The sequence below is a fragment of the Halictus rubicundus genome, chromosome 8 (assembly GCF_050948215.1).
Source record: "Halictus rubicundus isolate RS-2024b chromosome 8, iyHalRubi1_principal, whole genome shotgun sequence".
NCBI lineage: Eukaryota > Metazoa > Arthropoda > Insecta > Hymenoptera > Halictidae > Halictus > Halictus rubicundus.
The window spans coordinates 10,954,656-10,981,981 of record NC_135156.1 but is presented as its reverse complement, the minus strand read 5'-3'; the positions used below and the strand labels follow the sequence as shown (position 1 = coordinate 10,981,981).

General features: G+C 37.6%; 4 protein-coding genes across 10 annotated transcripts in view; 1 reads left to right on the top strand and 3 right to left on the bottom strand.

The window, feature by feature from the left end:
* LOC143356284 (UNC93-like protein) overlaps positions 1-9,736 on the bottom strand; it is a 51,450-nt gene extending 41,714 nt beyond the window's left edge. Inside the window, exon 1 of the mRNA XM_076791840.1 lies at positions 9,169-9,736. The gene's annotated coding sequence lies outside the window, so the exon portion shown is untranslated. The remainder of the gene's footprint in view (positions 1-9,168) is intronic.
* Rig (gem nuclear organelle associated protein rigor mortis) lies at positions 377-25,582 on the top strand. Of its 5 annotated transcripts, none has more exons than XM_076791832.1 (16): positions 377-532; positions 19,982-20,306; positions 20,375-20,733; positions 20,901-21,224; positions 21,339-21,594; positions 21,674-21,902; positions 21,973-22,057; positions 22,141-22,510; positions 22,586-22,904; positions 22,974-23,216; positions 23,486-23,633; positions 23,725-23,982; positions 24,051-24,261; positions 24,344-24,550; positions 24,620-25,055; positions 25,136-25,582. In XM_076791832.1, exons 2-16 carry the CDS (start codon positions 19,998-20,000, stop codon positions 25,360-25,362), a joined length of 3,981 nt encoding a protein of 1,326 aa, XP_076647947.1. In that variant the 5' UTR covers positions 377-532; positions 19,982-19,997; the 3' UTR covers positions 25,363-25,582. The 5 variants fall into 5 exon arrangements, with proteins under 5 accessions (XP_076647947.1, XP_076647949.1, XP_076647948.1 ...); XM_076791834.1 differs by lacking the exon at positions 377-532 and adding an exon at positions 19,265-19,356; XM_076791833.1 differs by lacking the exon at positions 377-532 and adding an exon at positions 19,403-19,492.
* On the bottom strand, positions 15,102-19,594 carry LOC143356285 (lipase 3). Of its 2 annotated transcripts, none has more exons than XM_076791842.1 (8): positions 19,505-19,594; positions 18,617-18,986; positions 17,972-18,152; positions 17,229-17,343; positions 16,744-16,987; positions 16,497-16,655; positions 15,973-16,200; positions 15,102-15,873 (listed from the first exon to the last, which is right to left on the bottom strand). In XM_076791842.1, the coding sequence occupies exons 2-8, from the start codon at positions 18,743-18,745 to the stop codon at positions 15,718-15,720; spliced, it is 1,212 nt and encodes a 403-aa protein (XP_076647957.1). In that variant the 5' UTR covers positions 18,746-18,986; positions 19,505-19,594; the 3' UTR covers positions 15,102-15,717. The 2 variants fall into 2 exon arrangements, with proteins under 2 accessions (XP_076647957.1, XP_076647956.1); XM_076791841.1 differs by having other exon boundaries at positions 19,439-19,578.
* Positions 25,360-27,318, bottom strand: Nup37 (nuclear pore complex protein Nup37). Of its 2 annotated transcripts, none has more exons than XM_076791846.1 (5): positions 27,176-27,318; positions 26,808-27,037; positions 26,473-26,670; positions 26,012-26,376; positions 25,360-25,933 (listed from the first exon to the last, which is right to left on the bottom strand). In XM_076791846.1, the coding sequence occupies exons 2-5, from the start codon at positions 26,955-26,957 to the stop codon at positions 25,681-25,683; spliced, it is 966 nt and encodes a 321-aa protein (XP_076647961.1). In that variant the 5' UTR covers positions 26,958-27,037; positions 27,176-27,318; the 3' UTR covers positions 25,360-25,680. The 2 variants fall into 2 exon arrangements, with proteins under 2 accessions (XP_076647961.1, XP_076647960.1); XM_076791845.1 differs by having other exon boundaries at positions 27,146-27,248.
* Between the last annotated feature and the right edge of the window lie 8 nt (positions 27,319-27,326).

Here is a 27,326-nt window from a genome sequence, read left to right as displayed (position 1 = left end):
CCGCCCGATGCCGGCAGCCTCCTTCGCCGAAGGCCACGAGACCACGTTTTTCTCATAATTTCTTTTGTCGCGGGAAAGAAATTGCCAGTCGAAGTTCTCCCAATCCAGAGATCACCTCGTTTCTTCTATCCTCTCTTTTTTTTTGTATTTCTCCTAACATCGAAAAATGAATTCAGAGTCACGAACCGGTCGATACTGTCGAAGCAATAATTTTTCCAGCCGGTAACCACGCTGTTTTCGAAAATCTTCGCATTTGTTTCTCAACGGTACGTGGTCGCCCGTATACACGGCTCTGGTAAATACGGATAAAGGTGACCCGAATGATGCAAGAACCGCTGTTAGGTTTACGTTATTGTTGCGCTTAAACAATACCGAAGCCGGCTCGTCAAAGACGAATATAGTCGAATAGTCGAGAACGTTGGACGCGAACGTTGAGCTCCTCATGGAAAAATGATGGAGCTGTAATTTATGAGCTGGTGGAAACAAGAGCAGTGCGGGCAGGTGCTGAGGAAGATACTAGTTTATGAAACATGTAAGTAGAATGAGGATTGTCGAATTCAGCCGTAAATGCTATTCAAAACACTTTACAATCGACATTCGTCTGTCAGAGATTTTTTAGCTATTTTCGGTGCGGTATTATTGCGAGAAATGGGTGAATATTTTGAATTTTTCAAAGTGTGCATGCGCGTGTGTGTCTGTAAACTTGAGAAATGTTACTGAAAGTATAAATTGAATGTTTCGTTATTGTCTTTAGTGGTCAATTGAAAATGTATTTGAGCTTGAACGTCTTAATTTTTTAAAACTTTTGTGGTGCGCAGAGAATTTAAAAATTGCACATAATAGTGTAAATATAGCGTAAACAATACTGTAAAATAATTCAAATCTACTGCTTCCTGTAGGTTTTTAATAATAATACTACTTTTACTAACTTGGGTTCTCAATTTTTCTAAAATGGTTTAACATTTGAGAAGGACATAAGAAACCGGTTATTATACTGTTCACTTCTGCGTGTCCCTTTTTTCTTAAAATATATCTATTTCAAATATAGTTAATTTCAATATAAAGGTTGACGAAGGAAAAGAATTTTCCGTCAAAATGAATCAAAATATTATTTTACACAGTGTGAAAATCTAACAAAAATATTACACCCTTCGTATAAACACAAAAGATTTAAAAAATACAGCTGAAAATTTACGTAAAATCACCAGTGGCTACGCCAGTGTCTGTTGAATTCGTGCTTGAAATCTATGAAAGTTCCTCGAACCTGCCCGACGAATTAATGCAAGAAATTATTCAAGTTCGAACAAATTATCCAAGCTACTTGAGCATAGAAGACATTGAATGTCAAGGAGCATTGTACAAAAACTGGCAACCTAAAATAGCTGGGACGTAAACGCGCATATATTTTGTAGAGAATTCCCAAGGACTTGCAAAATCAATGCTAAAAATCAAACTGGATTCTCATTCTAATTTTTCATAGAATTCTTGTACACGAATGTACAAAAGATGTCGGAAAACTTTAGTCACCTGGCAAAAAGGAACTTGGTAAAACGCCTAAACGAACGTCCCCGGCGAAAATCGACGAATGGCATTCCGCTTGCCGCATTCTTGCAGGTACATGAACGCTTTTATCGGCGCATCGGAATAAATGTGCGCGGACGCAGTATGATATCGCGAATATTATTGCGCGTAGCTAAAATTCACGCGCCGCGGCGAGGTGTGCCGAATTCCGTGTACATACGCGCGTTAGGTCCGTGAGCCAAAAATAGATTCATTCAAACCGGTGAAAACGCGAAGTGGCCCGCGAATTATTGCGCCAACGATAAAACGCATCATTAACTTGTCCGCCATTATCTGCGATATTCGATGCCAGGTTCCACGAAGGATCGCAGGCGCGCACGATCTTTTAATAACATTCACCATTGTTCAACGGCGTCGGACGTCATTTTTATCAGGCACAAGGTCGAGATAATGCACGGAAACATGAAAGTATTCGAACCGAGATACATCCGCGATCGCGAGGCGAATTTTATGCGGTTGTTGCATACGCGATTTCGGAAACGTTTCATTGAATTTTTCATTTTGCGGAGAAGCCAACGAAACTCTCCATTTAGTGGGTAAATTTGTTTCGACTCATTCATTCAATTACTTCGGCGAGAAATACTCGCGCTTTCGAACATGAGGACAACTGTCGAATTTTATTCTGTAGAGGAGTTGGTGAAAGGCTTCGTTTGGCGAACATATTATTTGCTCACTGAATCAATTATTTTCGTGATAAATATTCGTGCGTTAGGAAATGAAGATAATTTTGTACATTTTACAAGTAGTTTAAGCAACAGCAGTTCTATAAATAATTTTCAAATCACGTTGCAGATGGTGAAAGAATTAAAAATATTCTTTTTACATTGTACGAATCAAAGTAAAATTTAAATTGATCCACTGTTATTTCCTGCTAACTTGATTTTAAAAATTCTTATCTGTGGATCGAAAACTTCTGCAAATTGTTAAGTCCCCATCGGTAGGTAGTGTATTAGCGATATCTTAATCGTGTTATTTAATTTCTATGCCGCTTATCGCACAAACACGAAGTCTAAATGGGGACTTTATGGTGGACGTGACAATGGTTCGCGATTACTATGCGCTTCCTATGTTAAGGCGTACCCTCTAAGAAGCACATATTACCTTCTCAGAATATTAACAGCATTCGATTTATATTCATTCCAATTACGGGCGTGCGAGTGCATTTTTGCACATCGAATTTACGATTTACTCTCGGCGTAGTTAATAATTTTCGGCTCAGGAATCTGTCACTCGCAGCACGCGGCACACCTAGCAAGACACCCTGTATGTATATGCGACGGATTAGAAAGTCTTCGGGAACGATCGACTCGTAAATGCTTCAATCGTTTCACAACGAAATGCTCCAAGGCGCAAGCGTGCCGTCTACTATGCAGCCTTTACCGTGTCCAGCCTTGGAGTTACGGTCTCGTAATGTCGCGATCATCTTTCGACGAAAGCATTGCTTGCAAAATCTCCCACAGACCACAACAGATTTCAGCGTGAACAGCTGCTCGAAGACAATCTCGATCCGTGCAATATGGTTCGATGAATGGGCGCCATTCTACGACTTGCGTGCATTGCTTCGTCTCGTGTTGACCCGATAGGGACCATTTTATTCGGCAAAATAGCATCGCAGTTCTTTCTCGCATCATTTCTCACAAATTAAATAAGAAAAAGGCAATTTAAAACAAAAAAAAAGACACGATTAATTATTAAAACTTTGCACTACATCTTTACACGATAATCGCTGAAAAAATTTGTCATCCAAACATTCGTTCGAGAACGATTTAGTCAGAATTTTACCGCTAAAGGTGAACGTAAGTTTCCCTAAAACTTATTATTTGAACATTTGAGAAAAGTGAAACAGTCGGTCCTGTTTATATAAGATTTGTTACCTCCAATTTGATTCTGTACATGATGAATTTTTACGATTTTCTCGCCGAGAAAATCCGCTGTGCGAACCGCTTCGACGCGTGTTTCTCTTTCGTTATTTTCCTTCCGAGTTGTTTCTAGGTCGGCGCAACACGAGCGCCGACTTTGAAAATCTATCACCGATGAGGCAGAATAGGTTCAACGACTACGCCTCGACGTTGTCGGGCAACGTATGTATGTAAAACGAGTTTTTATGTTGCCGCTCGTAAATCTGCTTAAACGATCCGCGCTTGCGTTTTATTTTTACCGACTGCAACACTACCGGCGCCTCGATTTCGTCGAGGTCTTCGATCGTGCAACGAGGCGCGAGGTGAAGGTACCGATGTAAACACCGATTAGCCCGGCTTTCGAGTGCCGATCGAAAACCGCGAACCGGCGCGCAAGCAAAAAAAAAAAAAAAAGAAGAAGTCATTTCGAGGAACGAGGAACGAATGGGAGAGGAGGCCCGTGTCTCTCGTAGTTCGTCGGATACGTGACAGAGATAACAAGTCGGCGAGCGTTTTCCTGGTTCCACGTCGTCTCGTTGCATTAATCAGGACACGGCAGAAGAAACCGTGCTAAATATAAACCATCGGCGCGGAAGAAATGAACGCACGGTGCTTTCGTTAACTGATTACGTTCGTGCTATTTTTGACGAAAAAGTCGGTGTAATTAGTGGTTTACCATCGGTCTCGTTGCACTAATCGGGCCACGGTAGAAGACACTGTCCGAAATGTAAACCGTCGCCTGCGGAAGAAATGGGCGCTTGATGGTTTCGACTGTTAGCAAACTGTTTTTGATGATCCGATTGGAAGGACTCTAAAAAGTCGCTGTAATTAGTAGTATCTTCGTCTCGTTGCATTAATCGCGGCACGGCCGAAGAAATCGTTCTAAATATAAACCATCAACGCGAAAGAAACGGACACTTATCTAATGCTATCAACTGTTGCAGCATTGTGTGTGGCTGTCTTTTGACGATTCGATTGGAAGGAGTCTAAAACCTCGATTATCCGAACCTCAAATGTCTAAAGTCTTTTATATAGTTCAACGCTATTTAGGTATAATACGAACTAATCAAAATTGAATTTTTTCTTATTTTGGACGAACAGTGGGGCGACTGTTCAAGGACAGGTGGGTCGAACAGAAAAATTCCTGCGCGGGGAATGATCGAATGAATTTTTTTATCCGAGCACGTACCGTAACAAAAATCGCGGGAAGACTAAATAAATTCGCTCGAGGCATCTTCATAAGGCGTGCATGCTAATCACTTTTAGTGCTCGGTAAGTGTAGTAATTTGCCTTCCATAAATGTATCATAATTGGTGCTTCTAAACGATACAGGATGATTTTCCGATTCTCTTTACTGAAACAATTAATCTTCGTGTATTTGCTCATTGTGAAATAAGAATGTACGTTATCCGAAGAATTGCATTGTAGGAGAAGAGGGGGCACGATGGGGAAGCTAAGCAAAAATGCAAAAAAATTGATAATTATACATTTTACTTGAGTTTTTATGAACCAATATATAAATGTAAGTTAATACCTTAGTCTTTGGTACATAGTTTGAGGAATATTTAAATAAAACCTTAGAGTTATTAAACTTAAAAAAAAGTAGTAAAAAGCCAACTTTGTCGTAGATGATTTTACAGCTCTAACTCTTTCGTGCTCCATCACTTATTTACATCAACGACCTATCTTAGAGAATCTCTATTTGGATTTTCCGTAGTGGAAATTTGCATTCTTTTTTGCACTTTGTGCGTCACGGATGCATAAAATTGGTACTTCATTGCGCTTCCGCTATTGTTTCCTTCAACGAATGTATTCCAGTTCGGATGAATGTCAAAGCTTCTCAGTGTTTCTCGGTAAAAAAAAAAAAACTCCGTTATCCTGTCAACACGAATGCAAATCGCAAAGCGTACGCAGTGCCGATGAATGAATCGCGCTGTTACAATGGCTCGGTAATCATGTGAAAATTCGATTAATTCACACAAAAGCCGCGTCATTATACTTCGCTAGTATATACACTTCCGTTCGTGAGTACTAAGTACCTGGTACGTTTGAAGGAAACACAATGTTTTAGGAAGCACTATATCACGCCATTGTGATGCAAAAGTATCGCCTAGTAAACTTTAGCATTTCATAAACGCCATTATTTTATTCATTCAACTATTTCATTAATTTTATAATCATCGCCCGTGTCAGGCGTTAATCTTATCGATTAATTTTTACGGAATACATTAATCAATTTTTACATTTTCCTTTAGGATAAGGATTTATGAACGTTCCATTAAACCACGACTTTATTATGCAATTGTAATAGTCGTGGCTTGGCAGTGGCAAGCCGCTAAGTATTTCTCAGTAACTGTTGGCAACTAAAGATATTAACAGAAGTAATAATATACATCTCCATTAGTAAATGCAGCGTGAGTCACTTGTTTTTTCAGAGAATATTTCAGTAAATATTCCTCGAACTGCTAATTTTTCATCGTCAAGTTTCACTCTACTACAAAATTTCAAAAGAAATAGCTCATTCTAGAATCAACTATTTAACCATACCAAAAGGTTACAAACAAAGTACAGTCCACTTTTAAAAAAAAGTTACTCCACTTTAAAAGGTGCATGGCACTGCACTTTTTCATCCTAACTGCATTTTCAGCTCGATCGAGCAAGTCTCGCGTTCAATCTCTCACCCACTTCGTCCTCCAAAGGTTACCCCAGTAACATCAGAATCTCCGTACAAGATCACCAGTTTTAGTAGCAGATCACGATCCCATTGGGCAACATCGTCCCGTACCAAGATGGAAACTTTTCCGAAGAAGCCGTGTTTGACGAACGTTTGGCGAACGCGTGTCGTTCACGGCGATGCGTGAGTAATCTGAATAAATACGAAAGCCGTGTCTCCCCTTGTCCAGCCGGCCGAGCCGTTTTATGGAAAAATATTTTACCGGAGATCAAACACCGTGTCATTGTTGTCGCTGTTGTTAGAGCTTCCCTCTGCACACAGCGGACCGCGCGGAATTTTCTGCAGACGAAGCGAACCTAACGCCGGACGGCTAATAGTTTATCAAACAATTCCGACACAACGGAAACGTTCGACCAATGGAAAGCACGAGGGACAGTTAATAAATGTAAACGATCCAATAAGACCAACGAGTCTCGCAAGATGCAGTAAACGAAGACAATGAAACGAGATCTTGAAAACGAAATTAAATCAGATCGGAGGTTGCTGTTAACGATGCACGATTTTGTAGAGGAATTTTACAAAAGCTTTTAGTCTTAATATATTGATTTTGCAACAGCGGTTCACTTCGGCTTATTTTATTTTTCAGCAGACAAATTCAAATTGCAATTCAACGCGAGGGAAAGGTGTCCAACGTGTACACAATTTCACGTGAAAAGAATCTGCACTCCTTGCAGAGCTCGTTCGACGAGATCGTCGATAAACAAAGCCGTGAAATCGGCCGGCGCGCGCGACTAATTAGTCCGAATCGATCCAATTCGGTCGGTTCGATCCGATCGAGCGTGTTTCGATCGTTCTTTATCGGCGTTCGCCACTATCAAACTGGAGGGTCCCCGATAAAGTCCTATCGGCCGATTTTCAGCCGTCTCGGGATCCGAGGAAACAAAAATCTTTTTCCCCGAGTAATAATTCGCCGCAGCTGTGCACGCGAACGGCGAGCATAACGCCGTGCGTTTACATTCCTGCGCTCTGTGTCATTTCGGAGCAATTATACATCATAACAGGATCGCGGGCGGGGGAGTTTTCCGCAAACGAAACGCGAACAATCATCGATCATAGTGCAACGTTTGCACGTGAAGGGCGAAATGCCGATCGATCCGTCGGATAACATTCCGAAAAATCTTTTTGTTACGGAACACGTGCGCGCTTCGCGGTCTCGTTATAGGCCTCCGGCGAGGAACTCAAAGTGCAAAGTATCGATTCGAGAACACTGCGAACCTGCCTTTTCTTTTTTTAAATGGTTGTTTCACTTTCCATTCCGCGATTAATTACCAGCTAATTTTTTCTTGATACAATTCGACTCGGTCACCGGATCTTTTCTATTGGGAGATTTACACGACTGTTGATTTTATGCATTTCTGGCAAAAACGAGCGGGCGAAACATAAAGTAGAAGGAACAGCTGACGAATTTATAACCTATTAAGATTATTAGAAGGTGATACCGATTTTTGTGTAACACCTCTTTCTTGTAACCGATGCAGACAATTTTTATTTTACCGAAGAAACCGCAATTTAGAAATTACAAACGATCCTGTTTGTATATTTTTCACGTTACGACTTCGATCTGGTCAGTCGATTGTCTGTATCGAGAGATTTTAGTTGCAAATGAACGAAGATTCCACAAGTGTTCGAATGCCTGTGGAGTAAGTGGAGCATATCTAAACCTACTAGCCTTTAGTTCAAACAGCACAGATAATACCACTTGATGCAATAACTGAAACATGGGAAAGCGTTCGCGACCCAAACCACTGGAACAAATGCGTGCAAAACTGAACATGGGTGTCCACGATAAAATCTTGCAACTCTTACGGAGTAAACTGTGTTCGTCGAACTTGTTTTAGATAATGCATGCAAAACACCGCTGGACGCGACAGTTAAAACACGAAAATATAAGAAGCAAAGCGATCGCGACTGCTACAACGAACGCGTACGCAAAAATAAAGATAGCTATCCGCGACAGAATCTTGCACCCCTGCGGTATTCCTATTCCATCTCCAACAGCATTACTATGATAGCAGCGGCGCTGGATCATTGCTATTCACAGATTCCCCGGATTCTCGAGGAACGTCTGTCTCGATCAGCCGACGACGCGTGTCACCGAACCGGATATTCGATCGAAAGTTGCGAATACCCGACGAATACCAAGTCCTCCATATGGTTTGCGTCTTCAGCGTGGCTTCGACGATCCTCGACAACTCGGCCAACGTGATTCCTCGATCCGCAAAATCTACGGAACCCTCGGACGGCCCTTCCGATTTCAACTAGACCGAATCAATTTCGAACCGAATCCAACGATATTCGCGTTTGTCGTTCGCGCGAACTATCTCCCCCGCGATCTTATCCGCCGATTCTCGAATATTCGCAGCGACCGGCGACTTGTTTCTCGTTTCTCGCTATCGGCTCGCATAGTCGCTCGTAAAATTCAGTGAGAAGTCGCGGCTGGTCGGCCGCCAGTAGGACACCGAGCCGCGATTCCGATCGGGTTACCGTTACCCGCGTCGAATTCGGTAATCCTCGATCGAGGACCCAGTGCCGAAATTCCCCCCGGTAATATTTTGTCACAGTACAACTTCGGTTCAACGCGGCGAACCGTTTCCGACAGGTCCGACTCGGTTTCCATCGGTCGTGTCCGATCGGGTGCGCGACACCTTCTCTCCACCTGTTGCTGTTTCCCCGCGACGCGTGTATCCCCGATTTCACGACAACGTTTTCCACGTCGATAGCCGACGACGACGCGACGGCTCAAAATGAATGAGGTCGACAGTGATAAATATTAAGTAACTGTGCATACGCGGCTGCCGATCTGTTTGGCGAACCGATCGGAAAAAACGCGCGGCTGCGGGCCTTTCAGCCCGGATCCACCTCGCGGGGGATCTAACCGCACGGATCCTCCGATAAATCGAACGAGATCTCGGACGAGGTTCAATGAAATCTTGGACAAGATAGATGGTCACTTACGTTTTAACGGTACGATCCTCTCCGCCGGGAGCCGATTCTTGTCCTTCTGCTGCCGGTGTTCTCTAATTCCCTCGGACAACTCTCCCGCGACGATTTCAACGGGTCAGATCGATGGAACGCGAGTTCTTTTATTTTTTTTTTATCCCGGGCTCGGAGAACAACACTCTTAATCGTCCCGGTTTTCTTTTATTTTCGTTTTACCGTCGGTCGGCGATTCGGCTTGACGAAGAACGCACGCGAGCGAACCGTAACGATTGTCACAAAACGTGTGAACTTGGTTGGCACCAGGGGGGTTGGTGCGGCAGAACCGAGTTCGTGTGCGATGGAAAAAGACGAGGTTCAGCTACATCCGAACTGTTCGGGGGTTCGGAGACAACTGAGCCTACCGGCGGACTTTGGAATCGGTGAGCGGTTCGGTTCGCCGACTCAACTTCTCGAGTTCGAGCCCGTCGTGATCGTTGTTTTCTCTGTCTCTCAATACACGGTACACACCAAGTGCACGGTACACGCGGCGCGTTCTACCTTCGCGACGAGCTCGCTTCTGTTCCTCCTGTTCTCCTTCTGCTCCTTTTGTTCCTTCTGCCCCGTGGCTTTTCTGTATTACTAGCCTCTCGCCTCGTCTCTCTCGCCTCGCCTTGCCTCGCCTTGCGCCTTCTACACTTCGGGCCGAGCAGCACGCGGCAGGCACCCGAACAACCGACCGGCCACGCATGCACGCACGTGCGTGTCTCGTGACTTTCTTGCTCGCCCCCCCCCCGCCCCCGCCGGGTACAGGGAAAATCCGGATGCCACCCTCTCGGGGAAAACTCACCCCCCGCTGCGCTCCGAACTACCTGGGACCCATGGGTATCTCGCTTTTTGTTTTTTCGACACCGTTTTGGTCCTACGTTGCTTAGGTTCGGTCTCGCCGTTGTGTTTGTAAAGGACAGTCGAATCGGTGTTTCGCAAGAGGCTGTATAATGCAATTTAACCCTTTGCACACGAAGCCATTTTAACTCTGACACGAAACATTTCTTCCGACCTAGAATGTTTCCCTTTTATATATATTTTTTCATGCTATACATACGAAAATGGTGCAATTTACTCGTACAGTACTGAAATGTTTAGTAATTTATTAAATACAAACAAATTTAATAATGTAACAAATATTTTGAATAATGATACAGGAATTTTTAGTGGCGCCTTGCACTCGCCGTTCGAGAGCTAAGGGTTAAAATTTTTAATAGTAACGTTAGAGAAACATTACCTTCTTGAAGGTCAAACTTATTGGTCAAGGTAGACCAATGGCGTCCACCATTATACTCGACAACCACATCGATTAACAGTGAAGTAAATTTTATCTAAAATCAAAATTGAATATCTAATTAAACACTGGTGAGCTTTGTACCTTGAAATTATAATATAGTATTTCTAGATCAAAAGGCTTCGTTACATTTGCATTCTGAAATCGGACATTGCATATGCACCATCCTAGTGCATACCAGTGTCATAACCGATGATTTTTATATCTTGTCTGCAGTTCACAAAGAGGTGATAATATCTAGCTCTATTGTTTTACTTTTCCATTGTGTTTATAAAGGGATTTTGAATGGGCATTTAACAGGAGTTTGCATGTAAAGGGAACAAGATTAAAGAAGAAAGAGTTTATTACAGAGATAAAGACTGACATTATTGGTATTAAGCTCTAGAAAATATATTATTTATGTCGTACAGAACATTAAGTTTCAAACTTTATATTTTCACTTTTAGCACATCTATGCACCTCGGTCGTAATTCCTCTATAAAGTAATCGACACGTTTAGAGTTGATAAATTTGAGTCATAAACGTAAAGATTGCGTTTACAACCCGATATTTCAAAGGATTATCATCGTTTACGTCGTCGCGGTAAATATCGAAGAACGATTTTTATTTTGATAAATATGTTATTTCCGAGTAGAAGTGTCGGAAATAAATGATTATAGTATACGCTCTCGGTTTGTAGGGTATTTATCATCCTCTACTGACAATTTTGCAACCCTCAAAGAACTATACTGGATCAATGGCCGCAGACTGTTGGCCAGCAAGCGAATGTATATCAAGTGCTTTCTAGAAAGTAACAGTTCATTCACTGGTAGTAGACATCAATCTTTGAACTTAAAAAGAATTTTCTCGAACAATTTGTATTTGTTTGTTCTTTTTTAAGAATAGTGAAACTATTTTTTGAAGTCTGCAGATTGTTCTTCTGCCAGCTTTAGAATTGCTTCCCGGTTAACTATACCTGTAATTTTTGTTATTCTTGCGGTTAAAGTTGTGTTCAAACTATCGTTCATACATCAGTCGCCATACAATTTTAACAATTTTATTAGTGCACCACTTTCACCCTTATTCTCGTAGCTGTGCGATACTTCCTTCTGTTGTTATTGTTGTCCGTCCTCGCCGTTTTCTCATTTACTAATGTGTATCCTTCCTCAGTCGGTTGTTATTCGATGCACGAGCAGCTTCATTTAATTATACCTCGCCCATCGACGCTATAATCGTAATTTAATTCCAATTCTTTCTTCTGGTTATTACACCTTATAAATATTTAAATGAACGCTGAATACATTCTTCATCGTGTCCTACTAACTGGCATTGTACTTTCAGCGGCTCGCCCCAATAATAATTATACGATCTCGTCTATTGATTGCATTTAAGATTACTCTCTCATTAAACGCTCGAAAATGTATTGCCTGTCAGGTTTCATTTGAAAAATCAAAACGACACTTTAACTGCAACACTGGAATTGAATATTTCTTCCTTATTTTTGAACATTTATAATCACTGCGAAATATGAAAAAAATATTGAAATATTGAAATGATAAACACTAATAAAAAAAATCCCCTCGTTCTCTAAAATTCTGCATAATCACAGTGTTAAAGTTCAAGAGCGATAATGTAAAAAGTTCATTAACTCCGCGTGATTGTTTTATGGGGCTCTAAAAATAGTGCACAACGATCGAATAGGTTTATCCTTGGACTTCCTGCATTTCCCTCTAATCCGTTTCACTCGCTCGTTATGGTGCCTTATAACTATTAAAATAAACACTCTATAAATTCATCGCCACGTCCTATTAACAGGCGTGTATCTTCGAGTAGCCGCCGACTCAAATAATAATCACGCGGATTCAATTAAAATTCACTACCGTTCGAATAATTACGAACGGTACTCCGGTATGATAACCAAATTAAAGTGCGCGAAAGGCTGCCGATAGTGGCGCGTACGACACATGCGCGCGTTATTATGCTTCCATTGTTGTGTAGCGAATCGGTACGTGATCGGGTGAGCCCCCGTCGACAGTGTCGGTTCCGCACGATTCGTCTTCAGCCGTTTCGAATTCTCCATCCCTAGGAACCATTGGGCGATTTTTATGGTTTCTGACCTGGGAAATCCTGTTACGGGGCAACTTTCTCGACCGCGTGACCTTGTCTTTTTCCCCATACGATGAAAATTGTTTTCTCGTTTCGTCAGAAAAGCCGGCGGCGACGCTTTGCCACGATGGAAATTCGCAATCCTTGCACGCTTTTACGGATCGCCGACTAACACGTTCGAAAGTTGAAATTTTATCGTTTTACATCGGTACCGGTGCCCTTTGGCTCGATTAAGGGCCCGGGATAGTCACGTGACTTTTTAATTAATAATTTCCATTCACAGCCTTCAGAAACAAACGTAAGATCCGTCTTGGTCTTGATCCAACGGGTCTGTGACTAAACTTGTCACATTTTTTGCTCTGGATATCGATATTGTGAATTCTGACGTCAGAAACGTGCTTCAAGTTTTTGGCTTTATTTCGCAGGGAATCGAGACAAAATATAGCTCAATTTGTAGCTGGAGATATTTTCTAGTGCGCGCTGCTCTCGATTTCATCCAGAAAACTCATCCAATGGCATAAAAATGCTTGGATTCCACGGCATGCGCATCGTCAATTTTTGGCCTACTTCTAACGTTTATATTACCAAATATCTGCATAATCTCGGCAGCTCCTGACCAGCGCGCACTAGATTGAACCTTCCTCTTTCCAATGAGCCCTTTACCAGCGACAAAATATTCTCATATAAGGACGAAAACTTGAGGCACGTAAAACCATTTTTTGACGGTAATGTAGTCACTCTACCTTATCGCGAATCTACGAAGACCAGGCCCAATTATAGAAAATATCTTTCGTAGGCAAACGCAGTGACAATAATATGAAACACATAATTCATACCAGAAATAAATATTCGAGCAAGTATCTGACATAAAAGTATAGCGCTAAACGTGGTTTCAGGACACCAGAGTTCTGTATGGCGCACAAACCGGAGCTACGTCACCTCGTAAGTCGTAACTCTGTCAACTGTGGACAGGTATATACACTAGGGTCATTAGACTTTATAAAATTCATTTATAGATGCCTCTTCAGTTGTTTCAAATCTTCTTCGGTGATTCACGATTTTACGGTGACCATACGGTGGCTTTCGTTCAGCCAAATCGGAGGTTGGTCACGCTATCGATCGGAAAACGATCTTCATTCCCCCCCCCCGCCCCCAACTTAACGATGACGAAATAAGGATATCGTGCAGATGCGCATGATAAAATCCAAAGTTCGTATGTAAAGTTGATCCTTGAAGAATCCCCGAGGGACCCTCGCTTTGCCCATCAGTATTTTTCCATTGCACAATCATCGACGGAGCCCACCGTCGCCCGGTCACTGGCGACGCTTCTTCGATAGAAGAAATCTAAGGATACCTTGAAAAGATGACCACACCTCGATCGGACGTATTTTTTTTTTTTAAAGGGTCTTCTCTATCTGGAATACCAACCGATCGATGTTTTTTCCATTTGGTTTCTACAGCGCTGTCGAACGTTTCAAACAAAGTGGTAACCAGGCGCCAAACGTTGCAAAATTACTTTATTATTCGATACATCGATATTTTGTCGTCCGGAATAGAAATTTGTACCTGAAATTTAACCAAGTAGGCCATGGCTTTGTAGGCCGATCCGTGGGATTATGACATCAATACATTTTGCGTAACACCAGCTGAACGACAAATGCCTAAGTTGGGTTAATATTCAGGATGCACCACCGAATCGATCAGCTGGGCAGATTATTCACGACCACCGTCATTCACACGTTCGAAATATCCTGTTCGAAGAATAAGAGAGTGATCGACGCTAGAAGGGTAAACGTTGGCAATAACATCTGATTTCCAAAGCTTTGCCAAAAATAGAGATCGCTATTTTCTTTTTGACGCTAGGTTTACGGGACCCGTCAAAATGGCGGGTTCTAACATTTTTAATTTACGATTATCGCGATTGTAAAGATGCATCCGTGAGAAATTATTCAAGAAACTTATTTCTTTGGATACACATTATAAAGAGAATAGCTAAAAATTTCGATAGACATATTTTTGTTATTTTTGTAAAGTAATGTTAACAAAACCTGCGTGAGAGGACAAAGAAACTAATCCATAATCGTTCTTACATAGTTAAATGCAAAAATATATTTCAGATTAAATTTAAAATCACTGTAATTATTGTATAATTTTTTACGGTTCAATATGTATAATCTCGGTGGAATTATTTTCTAATCGCACAAGGAAAACGATAGTGAAATGTATAGTGATGAAATCATATCATTATAAGTAATACAATTATTATTATGCGTGTATATGCTCATAGAGGCTCTGTGGATTTTCCACGTATGAATTAGAACGTATTTTTGTTTTCATAATGCGCACAACGCAAAGACCAAGCACGACGTTTAGTATTCTTCATATACGCTTTTAGAGCAAGGCTCTACATCGATCGCAATTTCGCTACTTCCGGTCGTTCACTACATCATTATGGACGAACATGTTGCACACATCGAGTGGCCGATGTCCATCTAAAGTGACTTTTTCTTGAAATTTCTATAGGGAATATATCAACAAACACTCCTGACATTATAAAACAAATACAAATAGCAATTTAGTATTACAATATATTTTTAACAAACACAAACAGAAACCACGGTAACACGATTTATTATTAATTTTTACAAATACTTTATTACCCACCCAACAAAATAGAAACATTTGAAATTCATTACCTCAAATTCCTGCTTGCTTTTATCAGTCAATGTACGTATAAATGAAATAACTCCACAACTTAGGAATCATGAAATAATATCAGAGAGCTGAATAATAATCAAATACAACACAATTATTCTTCCTAATATGGCAACGTGAATAAGTTACGTACTATAATTAATATAATCAATATTACTAATGGTAACATTGATATACTCAAGTCATCAAATAAATTAATGACAACTCAAATAGTTGATTTCTCTTACTGATGCGTTATATCAAGTAAACTTTTCCCTAAATCACCTAAATCGGTGTTTGAGATCCTACATGCATTACGTATCTCTAACGATTAAAAATTTTATAAAAAATGTCTATTATATATCATTGGCGTTGGAGATCCTGCATGCAATACGTATCTGTAATAATGAAAACTAAGACTAAAAAGCATTGAAACTAAAGAATTGCTTAATAGATTTAATCGCTATCTATCGCATACTGATGTTAAGCATACTCAGTAGCTTTTTATAAACTAATTTTGGAGCATCGGTAGCCCACAAAAAGTCTATGTGATTGAATTTATCGTATGGCACGTCGTAGACTGTTGGTTGATGAGGTAGCTCGTTCATTAAGCGCTTCACATCCTGAAAGAAAAATACAAAACAATTAGTAGAAAAACCTCCATGAATCAAGCTCACATCAGAATAAATTATACTAAGTAGTCAATACTTCGAAGCACGTACCTCAGAACTAGATAACCAGTCGTTTCTGCCGCAAAACAATGTTATCGGTACCGTAATCCGCGACAAATTATACGCAGGTGGATGAAAGCTCTTGTATTTCATCATATTTCCCATTAGGCCATAGTCGTATTGTCTAAAATATCCAGACCCAATTTCTTGAGCGTAATGGACCATTGTCTTGGTCGAAGTGCCAGCAGGCGTATGGCTCAAAATCAAAGGCAGCAACGACTGGAATAGGAACAAAATTGAATCTGTTCTAATTAATAAAATACACTTTTCGTTTAACCATTGGATGGCGGAAATTGGATCCATTTTAAGCCAGATTTGTAAATGTTCGATCTAAATTGTATAATCATTCAGCAGCCACTTAAAGTTGTTAGATATTTATACTAAGTCCAGTAAGAGGATTAACGTTGATCTCAAAGAAGTAAACTAAAAAATATGTACATCTAGCTACGTCTGCAATGAAATCATCAAAAGTGTCCACCATCGGAGGGTCAAAACAGATTTTCCAGAATACCTACATAGTTAAACTCAGCCTCGTCAAACCCAGTAATAATAAACACCAGATTTGCACAGATTTTCTTCTGCCAGGAAAAAATATTGCACACAGTTTTTGCTAAATATTTTATAACGAAGTTCTGCGGCAAGAATTCCGTTTCCCCGAGCAAGAAGAAGATTTTCTAGATTTTGGAAAGAAAAAGATTATTAAAATTGCGCGCTCTAAAATGATTTGTGAAATGTATTTAAAATTTCTCGGACGTCTTTTACCTTAAAATTGGTCGCGATCGGCGAGAAATATTTCAATGGACTTTGCACGTGTTTCATGTACACTACCGGGGCCAAACTGTATACCGATTGTAAATATTTCGTCATGTACGGCCTCTCGCTGGCCATTACATAGAAAGCGGTCGTACCCATGGAGAAACCGATATACGCTCTTAAATAGCGATTTTTCTGTCCCACCACATAAGTGATCATTGCTGGTAGATCGTAGATGCCTGATTCGTGAAAACTGCAAAGACAATTACACACGTGAATAAATCGGTCATTCATGATCGGTTCATTCAGTTTCTACTTTGTTCTCCTAATTTTTCTAACACGTGTTTTATGTGCGTAAATCCCGTAAATCGCAACGAGGATAATACATGATGTATTATCAGTACAGTAGTTTTTCTATTATTATTTTAATAAGTTAGTAATATTATATAAATATTATAAAAAATTGATATTCCATAAAACCTGATTAGAGGTACCTAAAGTCCCAAAACTTAGGGTCCCAGGTGGTCATCCTAACGTGCGCCCTTGAATAAGTATTCCCTCGAAAATTGCCCAACCAGACATCGTAACCCGCGTCAGCTAATAAGTAAGCTGTAAAATAGAATAAATAAATAAATAAATAAAATAAAATAAATTCTTTAAAAATAAAAACCAAAGAGTATCTGTAATCACTTACAACGGAAATTAATTTAAAAACAAAATACACGTCTAATGAATCGAGAAAGCATTTATTTATCAATAAAGAACTTAGTATGCGTCACTGATACAGATTATGCGGCGACATCAATGAGTGACAAAATTAATGTTGTATCATCGTTTATCTCGAGACCGCGCGTGTCAGTCTCATCCTGAATATGTTAACACTTGGTCAGGCGGAAATCTATTAATAGATTTTTGAATAACTGCACTACAGCTAAAGAGAGACTCAATCATTTTCTTCTAAAGAATAATCCTAAAGAAAATTATTAGGCTATTCGAAATAATTTACTGGTTTCTGTCGTCACTGAAAAATTTGTTAAGAAGTCTGCAATTACCAATCTTTGAGTGTTGAAATGAAGACTGTTTAATCGCAGCTAGGTAAAGTGTTAAAATAATATTGCATCGTAGAATATTTTATTTATATGTGTAATTCAATGTTCTGTTTTATATACATAAGTACATTACGTGCAATATAACGTTTTGTGGTAGAAACGTTTATAATAGATAAGATATGTCTTACCAAGAGCTTTTGTTTTACCAAGAATAACCCAATCGGCCGAACTACCGAGTACACCATGTTGCAAAAAGATCGCAGGTGATCCAGGCTTTCCCGGAATTCGATGTATTGTTAAAAGGTAGCCATCTTCTGTTTCTACAACGTGACCTTCTGCAGGATACCCTTCTCTTCTTATCAATTGCAACTGTAAAATACATTTTTTAAATTATTCGAAAGAATTTAGTGAGTACAGCATTTTATGCGTTTATGGGAAAAACGGATAAGTATAAATGGATTAAATATTTCAATTACATCGCTGATCTCATGGCGTCCAAAAATATAAGAAGAAATTATCTTCTTACGTTAATCTTTAAACCCCCGATCTTGCAAGCGAAATTTACCAAATAAAAATTTTTTCTTAATCTTTCAGTTTCTGGATAATAAAAAATAAAAAATGAATAAATAGATTTAATAAATAACTTCCAAAATAAAAATGAATTTTGTAAAACATAAACTTCGAAGGGCTGTACGTAATTGTAAACAAAGTTGAAACCGGCAAAATGACGACCTACCCCATCCCTTAGCGTTGCATGTACCTATTCATAGTTTATAGATTTCAAGTTAAATTTAGTTATTCTCATTAATTTAAAAATAATTAATTATGCTTACCGTGTTGAGATCGTCGCTTGGATTGAAAATGCGTGAAATTAAGTTATCATTAATTTCATAAGATTCGTTGAACTTTTCGGCATTGTTACAAAAGATAAACAAGGATAAGAAGACGATTAGCGATTTCATATTGAAAATTGTTCACTTGAAAAATCGACGACCTATTTTTCAAGATTATTATTATTAATATCCAATAATATTATTTAGTCCATATTTTTAGCGAAGAGGACACAGCGGCACGCAAGATGCTTATGATGTCTCGTTGGCGGATACAGCATTTATAAACTCAACTTGTATACTATATATATCTATTCATTAACATGATTCATTAACTTGCACTTCGCAACCTCGACTGAATAATAAGAAGACACTGAAACAAAGAATGTTGTAAAAATTATTTTAGAAAATTTTATTGAAGAATTTTTGCAATATATTATATGAGATAATATAGCTAAGATCGCCTTCAATTTGTAAATTATTTATTACATGAAAAAATAATTCAGGTAAAAGTTTCACGATGTGATAATATGTGAAAATATTTATTTTAATTTCTATAACACGTACTCCACAATTCAACACAATATAAAAAATTCGAATTTTGGCGCCATTGTGGTAAACAGCATAAGCTACAATAACAAGTAACTGTCAAACAACTTCATCTATGTAATTGGACGCGATTGTTTTAGAAAAAGGAAAACAAAAATAATTTAATTATTGCAAATCCGATTATTCACTTTGTCGTAGACTACTTCATTTTATGTAGTAACACGATCACTATGATTTTAGGGTTATGTTTTACACATTTTCAAATACAATGCGTACAAATTAGGAATGTTTTCCGTTTTCTTTCGGGAATCAATTTTAATAAAACACGTGGTAAACAAATACTTTAAGCGTTGAACATTAATTGTCTAATTGCAATTGAAGTGTCTAAACGTCAAGAACCTCGTACTAAATATCACATAATTAAGTAAACGATTACATTGTCATGCTGCCGAAAGGTTCTGTGCAACGTACGATGAAATTGTACCTTGTACTATTATAAATGTATATATCTACATATGTAGATAAGAATAATTTCACTGTAAAATATTCTGTGAAATAGTACCTTATAATAACGAAACAAGCGATTTATAAAACAATGACATTCAAATGCTCTTTCAATAAAAAATATATTCTCTGTACCGGTTTAATCGCATATTTCTGTTGCACGTTTATTAAAAAATTATTCGATAATACTTCTTTTATTTTATGTATTACTATTTTTTAAATATATATTTTACATGCAATACAATCTCAAGTTCTTAAACTTAAAACATTATAAATACTTGTTTAATATGATATTTTAAATTGATTTCTATTTAGATTTCAGCATACAAAAATGAATGAAATTACTTTGCCACCCTCGCCAAATTGGTATTTAAGCAATATTCTTGCTTGCTCTTATAATGGAACTGTTGCATGGGGGGCTAGAAATGCAATTACCATTCTAAAGTTCAATGAAAACGAGAAAGCAGTAAGCCATTTTATAATACGGAATGTTCACAAATACAGGGTGACTTGTGTTGCCTTTACTCCTGAGTTTGTAGAAGTGAACAGCAACTTAATGGCTTCTACTGGAGATGACAATATAGTCAAAGTATGGGATACCGAAACATTGTCCACAGTTTATAGTTATTCATTTGGAACAGTAAGTAGATGTAAATGTACACTTTATGGAACTTGCATAATTATTTCTTATCTGCTATTTTCTTTTAGGACAAACAAGCTGTAGGAACAGATTGGTCATACAAAACTCCTTATTTATTGTATGCTGCAAGCTCTGACGGTTGCATATTGTCATGGAATGTGTACTTCAATATTACCTCATCTATCTCATTGGGGAAAGTGGCACCTACCTGTATTTCCTCTTGCCCTCATCACCCATACCTTGTGGCTATAGGTTCTAAGAGTGGCTTGGTTTATATAGTTAATTTTGAAGGGAAAGGATCAGTGACGTATAAATTGAGAGGACACGATACAGAGATAGTTAGTTTGTCTTGGTGTCCTTTAGAGCAGAATGTTATAAGTGGAAATCATAATGCAGATTTACTTTTAGCTTCTGGTGGGAAAGACAGGTAATTAAAGGGTCCACAAACCCGAAAATGTTAGGTAAAATAATGTTAGGCAAATATTCTCGGGAATCCCGAAATTTTCGAGAGCCTTTCCCGATCTTGAATTTCTAAATATGATCTCTAAATATGATGAATTGCCACAAATACAACAGTTGTCATCTATATTGTAGAGCAATTTATATTTGGAGAGCTGGTAAGGATGGACGTTATGAAACGACGATTTCATTACCTGCAGTTCCCATTGTCACTTGCCAGCACAGAAGTAAATTAAATGTAGCTGTAGGCAACTGGATCACTGTGCGTTGGATAGAACCTAAATTATTGTTTACAAGTTCTTCGTATGGTGAATTAATTTCATGGGATTTGTCGACAATAACAAAAGGCAAACCTACTTGCAAGCTAGTACATGCGCATCACATTAGAGGTCTGTTTTGTATTGCACATGTACCAGATAGGCAAGAAAATGTGATAGAAGATTGGAGAATCAAGAAAAGGTGACAGTTTAATTGTAATTGTAGCTGGACAGCTAATTCTGAAATGAATGAATTTTAGTTTTGTATCTAAAGTGCGATTTATAAAATAGGAAACAAATGTTAAACAAATTACAGGCATAAAATTTGGACCCTGGCACAAGATCGCAGACTTATTTGCTGCGCGGTACAAGATAATAATGTTGAAATAGAATATGATGTGCATACACAAGGTGGATATGTCTATTGTATTGCAGCTTGCCCATTAGAGACTTCGCGTATTGCGTATGGAGTTGGAGATTCAACAATAAGGTTGTGGAATTTATCAGAAGGACATACCAATACTTTCGATATAACAGTTTTATGGCAAAAGATTAAGGGAAAAATCCGGACAGTAAGAACACATTTTTAATGTTATTTGTAAAATAGTGAAAATAAAAAGTAAATCGCACAACTTTATACTTTTCATCTAGATATCATGGCATCCTGAGAAAGAAAACTTATTGGCATATGCAACCGAGGAAGGTCGAATTGGTGTTTTTGATACAAATAGTAACAAACCACCTACTTTATATAGACAATATCATAGAAATATAGTATATGTTATTCACTGGGGTCCTCATCCGGAAAGTGAACACCACGTTTTATACTCCTGTGCCGAAGGAGAATGTGTGTACTATGATCCAGTAAAACCAAATCAAGGTAACATCTTACATATTCCCCTTGATAAATGTACTGGTAATTATAATAGTAATTATACTTTTTAAATTAGAGCCTAAATCCGTATTCAAGAAAGATTGTACAGAATTCAGTTGGAAGCCAGATTTTTCATGCTTAGCAGTAGGATTTGAGAATGGGTATGTTATAAAGTATACAATAAATTTAAGAGAAAATAAGAAATCAACACGTTATCATACACAAATTTTCTCACATTTTTCAGATCAATTTCGTTTCTTAATCGTAAATTAGAACAGCGGGGGTACGCTAAATTCGGCTCTGCCATGGTGCATTGCTTAGTGTGGCATCCGGAAAGTACAGCAACAGACTTAACATACTCTCCAATGAGAAATTACTTGGCCGTTGCTTATAAATCATGCTCAATAATGATTCTAAACTTATCCAATTTAATGAACCATTTAACAACAACAGAAGATTCAACTGAAAATGATGATGAACAGAAATGTGATTCTTATAAAGTACACGAAATCGTAGCCACCTTAACGGGACACGTTCATAGTGTTGTTTGTTTAGCATGGAATCCGTATATCACCGGACAGTTGATATCCGGTAGTTATGATTCTACTGCACAGGTAAGAACATAAACTTGACAGTACTATCCGGCAATAACTTCCCATTTCCTTCATGTAAGGGTTATCGTTCTTTAGGTGTGGAATGTTGAAACAGAAGAATTAATCGCCACCTATAAAGGTCATTCTGGTCCAGTACTGTGTTGTATGTGGAGTCCACTAAGTCCTGATTATATCATAACAGGATCGATTGATTTTACTCTTCGAGTATGGAAAGTTACAGACAATAAGGCCATTGCACCGCAAGAAACAGTACAAAAAAATCCAGCTAAGAAACATAAAAAGAAACAAACGAAAACAAATGAAATCACTGATGCTTCAGTCATGAATGGTGTATCAGAGTTAACTAATTCCATATCAGAGTGCTCAATATCAAATGTTTCGCAATTCGCGCAAAGTATGAAAATAATATTCTTTATTATGGCTATGTTATTTTGTAATATCAAACATGAATTTTTCATTTTAGAATCAAAAACGTTAGTAGTAAAAGAAGATAGAAAGAAAAAAGCCGAGAGAACATCATACTTCACAAAAAGCACTAAAACAATGAATGATAAAACTAGTTTGCTTACTTCTCTCGTAAACATTGTAAAAAGTGCGAAAGGTGAGGATGTGAACTCGGAAGAGAATTATCGAGATGTATCCCATTACATGACGTCATTATTGTTCTCGCCAAAAGATGATTTTATGTCATTTTTCGACAGTGATAGTAAGTTGTTCATTATTAACATTAAAACTATCAAATCGGTCAAAACGAGTTATTTCGGATGTTTTATTTCTAGTATTAAGGGGATATTCTGGTTTAGAATTTTATGCGGGATCGGGACAGGTTTTCGACACCTCTACTTGTAACTGTAAATGCTGCAAACGCCAATGTTATTCGCGAGAAACCAGTCATTTAAACCAGAATTCCTCCTTATCATAAAACATATTATAATGAATTGCACATATTTATATTGCACGTGGTTTTATTCACAGAATGTGCTCATATCGAAAAAGATAGACACGACGTAGTTACAGAGATGGATGTATGGTGTGATAATCTTAAACAAAACTTGGATGAAGCTGCCAAAGAAAATCGCCTCAATGACTTCCTCGTTTCACTTTCAGCTAGTTTATCTATGAAGTATGCATAACTAATGTATTTATTGCGTAAAGTATAAAGTAATAACTTAGGATTATTGTGAAATCAATCTGACAACTACAGTATATTTTAGGACATGGAAAGAGATGTGTGAATTGTATGCGTATCAATTAATAAGCGACGGTAATCCTTACAAAGCTGTAACATATTTTCTTTGTATACATAAAACCTACGAAGCTATAGAAGCACTCCTGAATGCGAATTTGCATAAAGAAGCATATGCTCTTGCAAGATGTAAGGTTGAACCTGATGATCCAATCCTGACCAATGTATTAGAAAAATGGGCCAAACATAGTGCGGATACTGGCCGTTTCGAAGAAGCTGCATACATGTAAGTTGTTATGCTATTAAAAAAACATACTGGAAATCTGGTAAATAATTTTCGAATTATATTTTTAGTTTTGCTAAATTGGGAAATTTTACCGACACGATAAAATATCTTTCATTGCGTAAAGATGCCAGTAGTTTAATAACCACAGCTGTAATTGCACTTTTATGTAACGACGATATTCTTAGTAAATCTTTAGCTGAGGAAGCAATGATTTTAGCTCTAAAAAAATCAGAATACAATTTGGTACAGGACATAATCACAAAGTTTCCCTACCTTAAGGTATGTTATTATTATTTTCTATATTATTATAAAATATTTATGGATACCACTAATAAATATTAATGTTTGCATGTTTTTTTAGTATCGGGAAATACATTTAATAGTTTTAGAAAAGCTTCAGAAATTAATTGAAAAAAATGTAAAGCTTGAAACAATACAAATGTGGTTAAATGGAGAACTAAATGACGATCTGTTACACGTTTTGGAGACAACTTGTAAAGATTATTATTGTTATTATAATGACTTACGGCAAACTAAATTTTGTTATACCATTGACAATGAACAGATGGTAAAAATATATTCGAAGTCCAATCAATATTAAATGTAATTGCAACATTTATGAATTTTTTTATTTCAGCTGTGGTTGACTGTTAGCTATGAAGTTGCATTGGCATTAATTTCTTCTGATAAACAACAACAATTGAAACATATTGTTGCCGCATTAGGTGTGATTACTCAATTTGAAACGTTGTATCCAAAAAATGTTGAAAATGAGCGTGACTTTTTGTTGCAAGTTATTCTAAAGTTGGATGCTAGAAATCCAAAGGATGCTGAAAGCATATTTGCAAAAACTGATTATCCTATATCAGTCAGTTTACGAGCATACTTGTGCCATGCTTTGTTGAATTGGTGTGTAAATAACATAGATGACGAAACTGTTAATCTCGACATTCAGATTTACATCTCTTTGATAGAAGATTTGATCGAGGATACTCTGAATAACCAAATAATCAAGCAGTGGTTACTAAAAAGTAAAATTAAAAAACTACAAAGTCAAGTACAATCTACCTTGTGTAAGTTGTATAAGCATTACCTAATTTATTTTTCATAAAGCTATTACTTTAATTAATGGACACATTACTTATTTCGTTAGGTAAAACACAAGAAGAAGATAAAAATACAGAACTTCTTGTACAAGAATTAAATGCGTTTAAAGCTGAAAAGAAACAGCTTGAAGAGACACTAGTTTGTGTTCCTAATCCAGTTATGGTTCATAGCAAAGCATATGAATTAGGGAGCAAACTACTAGATGAACATCTTAAAACTAGGTTTCTAGAAATAGTTTCTACAGCATGGACGAAAGCTACCTCAGAGGAATAAAGTCAAATGTTAAATATATTTAAGTTTTCTAAGAAAAACGTACAATAGTAGATAGGTAGTTTCATATCGCATCAATTTTTTCTGAATTTTTTCATACATACTATCTAAGCTACATAGAAAGAGAAGTTTAAAGCACATGTTCCTCACTGTATTTAAATAATTTAGAAATTATGTATCTCGTCTCGACAATATATTCAATTTTCGATAATGATGAGAAAAATACGATTTTTATTTATATTAATTATTGTAAGTTTTACAAAATATTTTTTTTATTTGTTATGAAATAATACAATTTCCGATAAAATATTATTACCGTCTTCAGCTCGCACTTACTCTCCAAAAACGAATTTCTCTATCGCTTGCAGCACAAATATATGGCAATTTATAATGCCACGATATTCCACCTATTAACTTAACTTGACCACAAAGTATTTCTTGATAAGATTTTAGATTCCTTACTTTTAATAAATTATCTGGCTTACCAATGGTTGCAACTAAATGATCGTAAGCAGGAGAAAATTTGACTATTAATCCACCTTCAATATGAGGGGGATTTGAGTCTAGAGGTAAACTAGAAAAGGAATGCATATTTCTTGTAAAACAAGCATTATTCAATTAGTTTTTAATGATTTAGATCTATTTACATTACCTAAATTTTGATAAGTCCCATAGAAGCAACCTTCCAGCAGCCAGACCAGCTATTTTAAATGGATTAGATGCCCAATCGATTGACATTAAAGGAACAACATCGGCATCTAGAGACATAATTGCTTGTTGACTTTGTATATCGTACATGTGAATCAGACCATTCTTTTCTCCCACAAGGAGTTTGCCAGGTTTTTCACTGTGAAACTGTATAGTCATTCCAGGCGATGTTAAATACATCGTAGAAATACACCTTCCTTCCTCATTTACTGCCCAAAGCTTACACGTGTAGTCATCAGACACAGAAGCCAATATTTTACCTTCAGTTTCATAACAAATGGAGTTCACATAGTCTTTATGTCCTTCCATCTTACGTTATGAAAGAAAAATTATTATTGAAAATAAATAAAATCATTTTATATTTTGATGGTCAATGTATTCATCAATAATTGTTTACTACTTTACCTCCCATACTGTGCTATCAGATGTATTACTACAATATAATCTTATTTTAAAATCAGCTCCAGCAACGGAGAACGTCAACACCTTCGATACCACGCTTAAACAGGTTTCTGGACTCCAAGCAATAGCGTGAGGCCTGGTATTGTGACTAAACGTTCTATAACGACTATACGTAAAATCTTCCACTGTCTCATCCTCCTCCTAAATACGTATAAATAATAATTATTACTATTATTAAATAAAATATCACAAAACTAGCTTCTGTTTTAAATTGTGTACAATTCTGAACGAAGTTATCTCTGTTTTAAACGGTCAACATACGCACAAGAAATCTTTACCTGAAATTTAATAGTACCGATAACAATTTCTTCGGCGAGAGCAATGCAGATTAAATTTTGAGACCATTCGTATGGCGACAATTCGACGCAATATATTTGCTTCGAAAATTTCAATTCAAACGTAGACGGTGCGGTCAGACCCTCGTCCATCCTGTATTTGTATTCTCGCTCGCAATACAACAAGTACACTATTAGTGTTCAGATCTTTTACGAAAGATTGCCGGCATAACCTTCAAAATTACACGAAGAGAGTGAGCTCCAACAATTTTCTTGATAGAAGTCTCGACAATCTTTCTATGAACGGTAAATCAAAATCAATAATATCTACTTTCATTTACCAATTCGTTTGTAATACAATGATTTCGTACATCGTTATGCTGCGATTGCTATCGTAATTTCGTATAAACATACATAAAGAACATGCAAGCATTGCGAGTTGAGGTTAGGTTGAATTCAAATCATCTATGTAGAGGGCAGTAGGTATTTTACGTATGGTATATGTAATCGTTCAACGTGCCG

Bases quoted from the DNA above. Each gene is read 5' to 3' on its own strand.
- Rig (XM_076791832.1), top strand. From the start codon at position 19,998: ATGAATGAAATTACTTTGCCACCCTCGCCAAATTGGTATTTAAGCAAT. The intron at 21,903-21,972 runs GTAACATCTTAC...TTTTTAAATTAG, and splicing joins TCCAGTAAAACCAAATCAAG to AGCCTAAATCCGTATTCAAG. The intron at 23,634-23,724 runs GTATGCATAACT...AGTATATTTTAG, and splicing joins TCAGCTAGTTTATCTATGAA to GACATGGAAAGAGATGTGTG.
- LOC143356285 (XM_076791842.1), bottom strand. From the start codon at position 18,745: ATGAAATCGCTAATCGTCTTCTTATCCTTGTTTATCTTTTGTAACAAT. The intron at 17,344-17,971 runs GTAAGACATATC...TCTATTTTACAG, and splicing joins TGGTAAAACAAAAGCTCTTG to CTTACTTATTAGCTGACGCG. The intron at 16,656-16,743 runs GTAAAAGACGTC...TCCAAAATCTAG, and splicing joins CGATCGCGACCAATTTTAAG to AAAATCTTCTTCTTGCTCGG.
- Nup37 (XM_076791846.1), bottom strand. From the start codon at position 26,957: ATGGACGAGGGTCTGACCGCACCGTCTACGTTTGAATTGAAATTTTCG. The intron at 26,377-26,472 runs GTAAAGTAGTAA...TCATAACGTAAG, and splicing joins CTGATAGCACAGTATGGGAG to ATGGAAGGACATAAAGACTA. The intron at 25,934-26,011 runs GTAATGTAAATA...TTCCTTTTCTAG, and splicing joins TGGGACTTATCAAAATTTAG to TTTACCTCTAGACTCAAATC.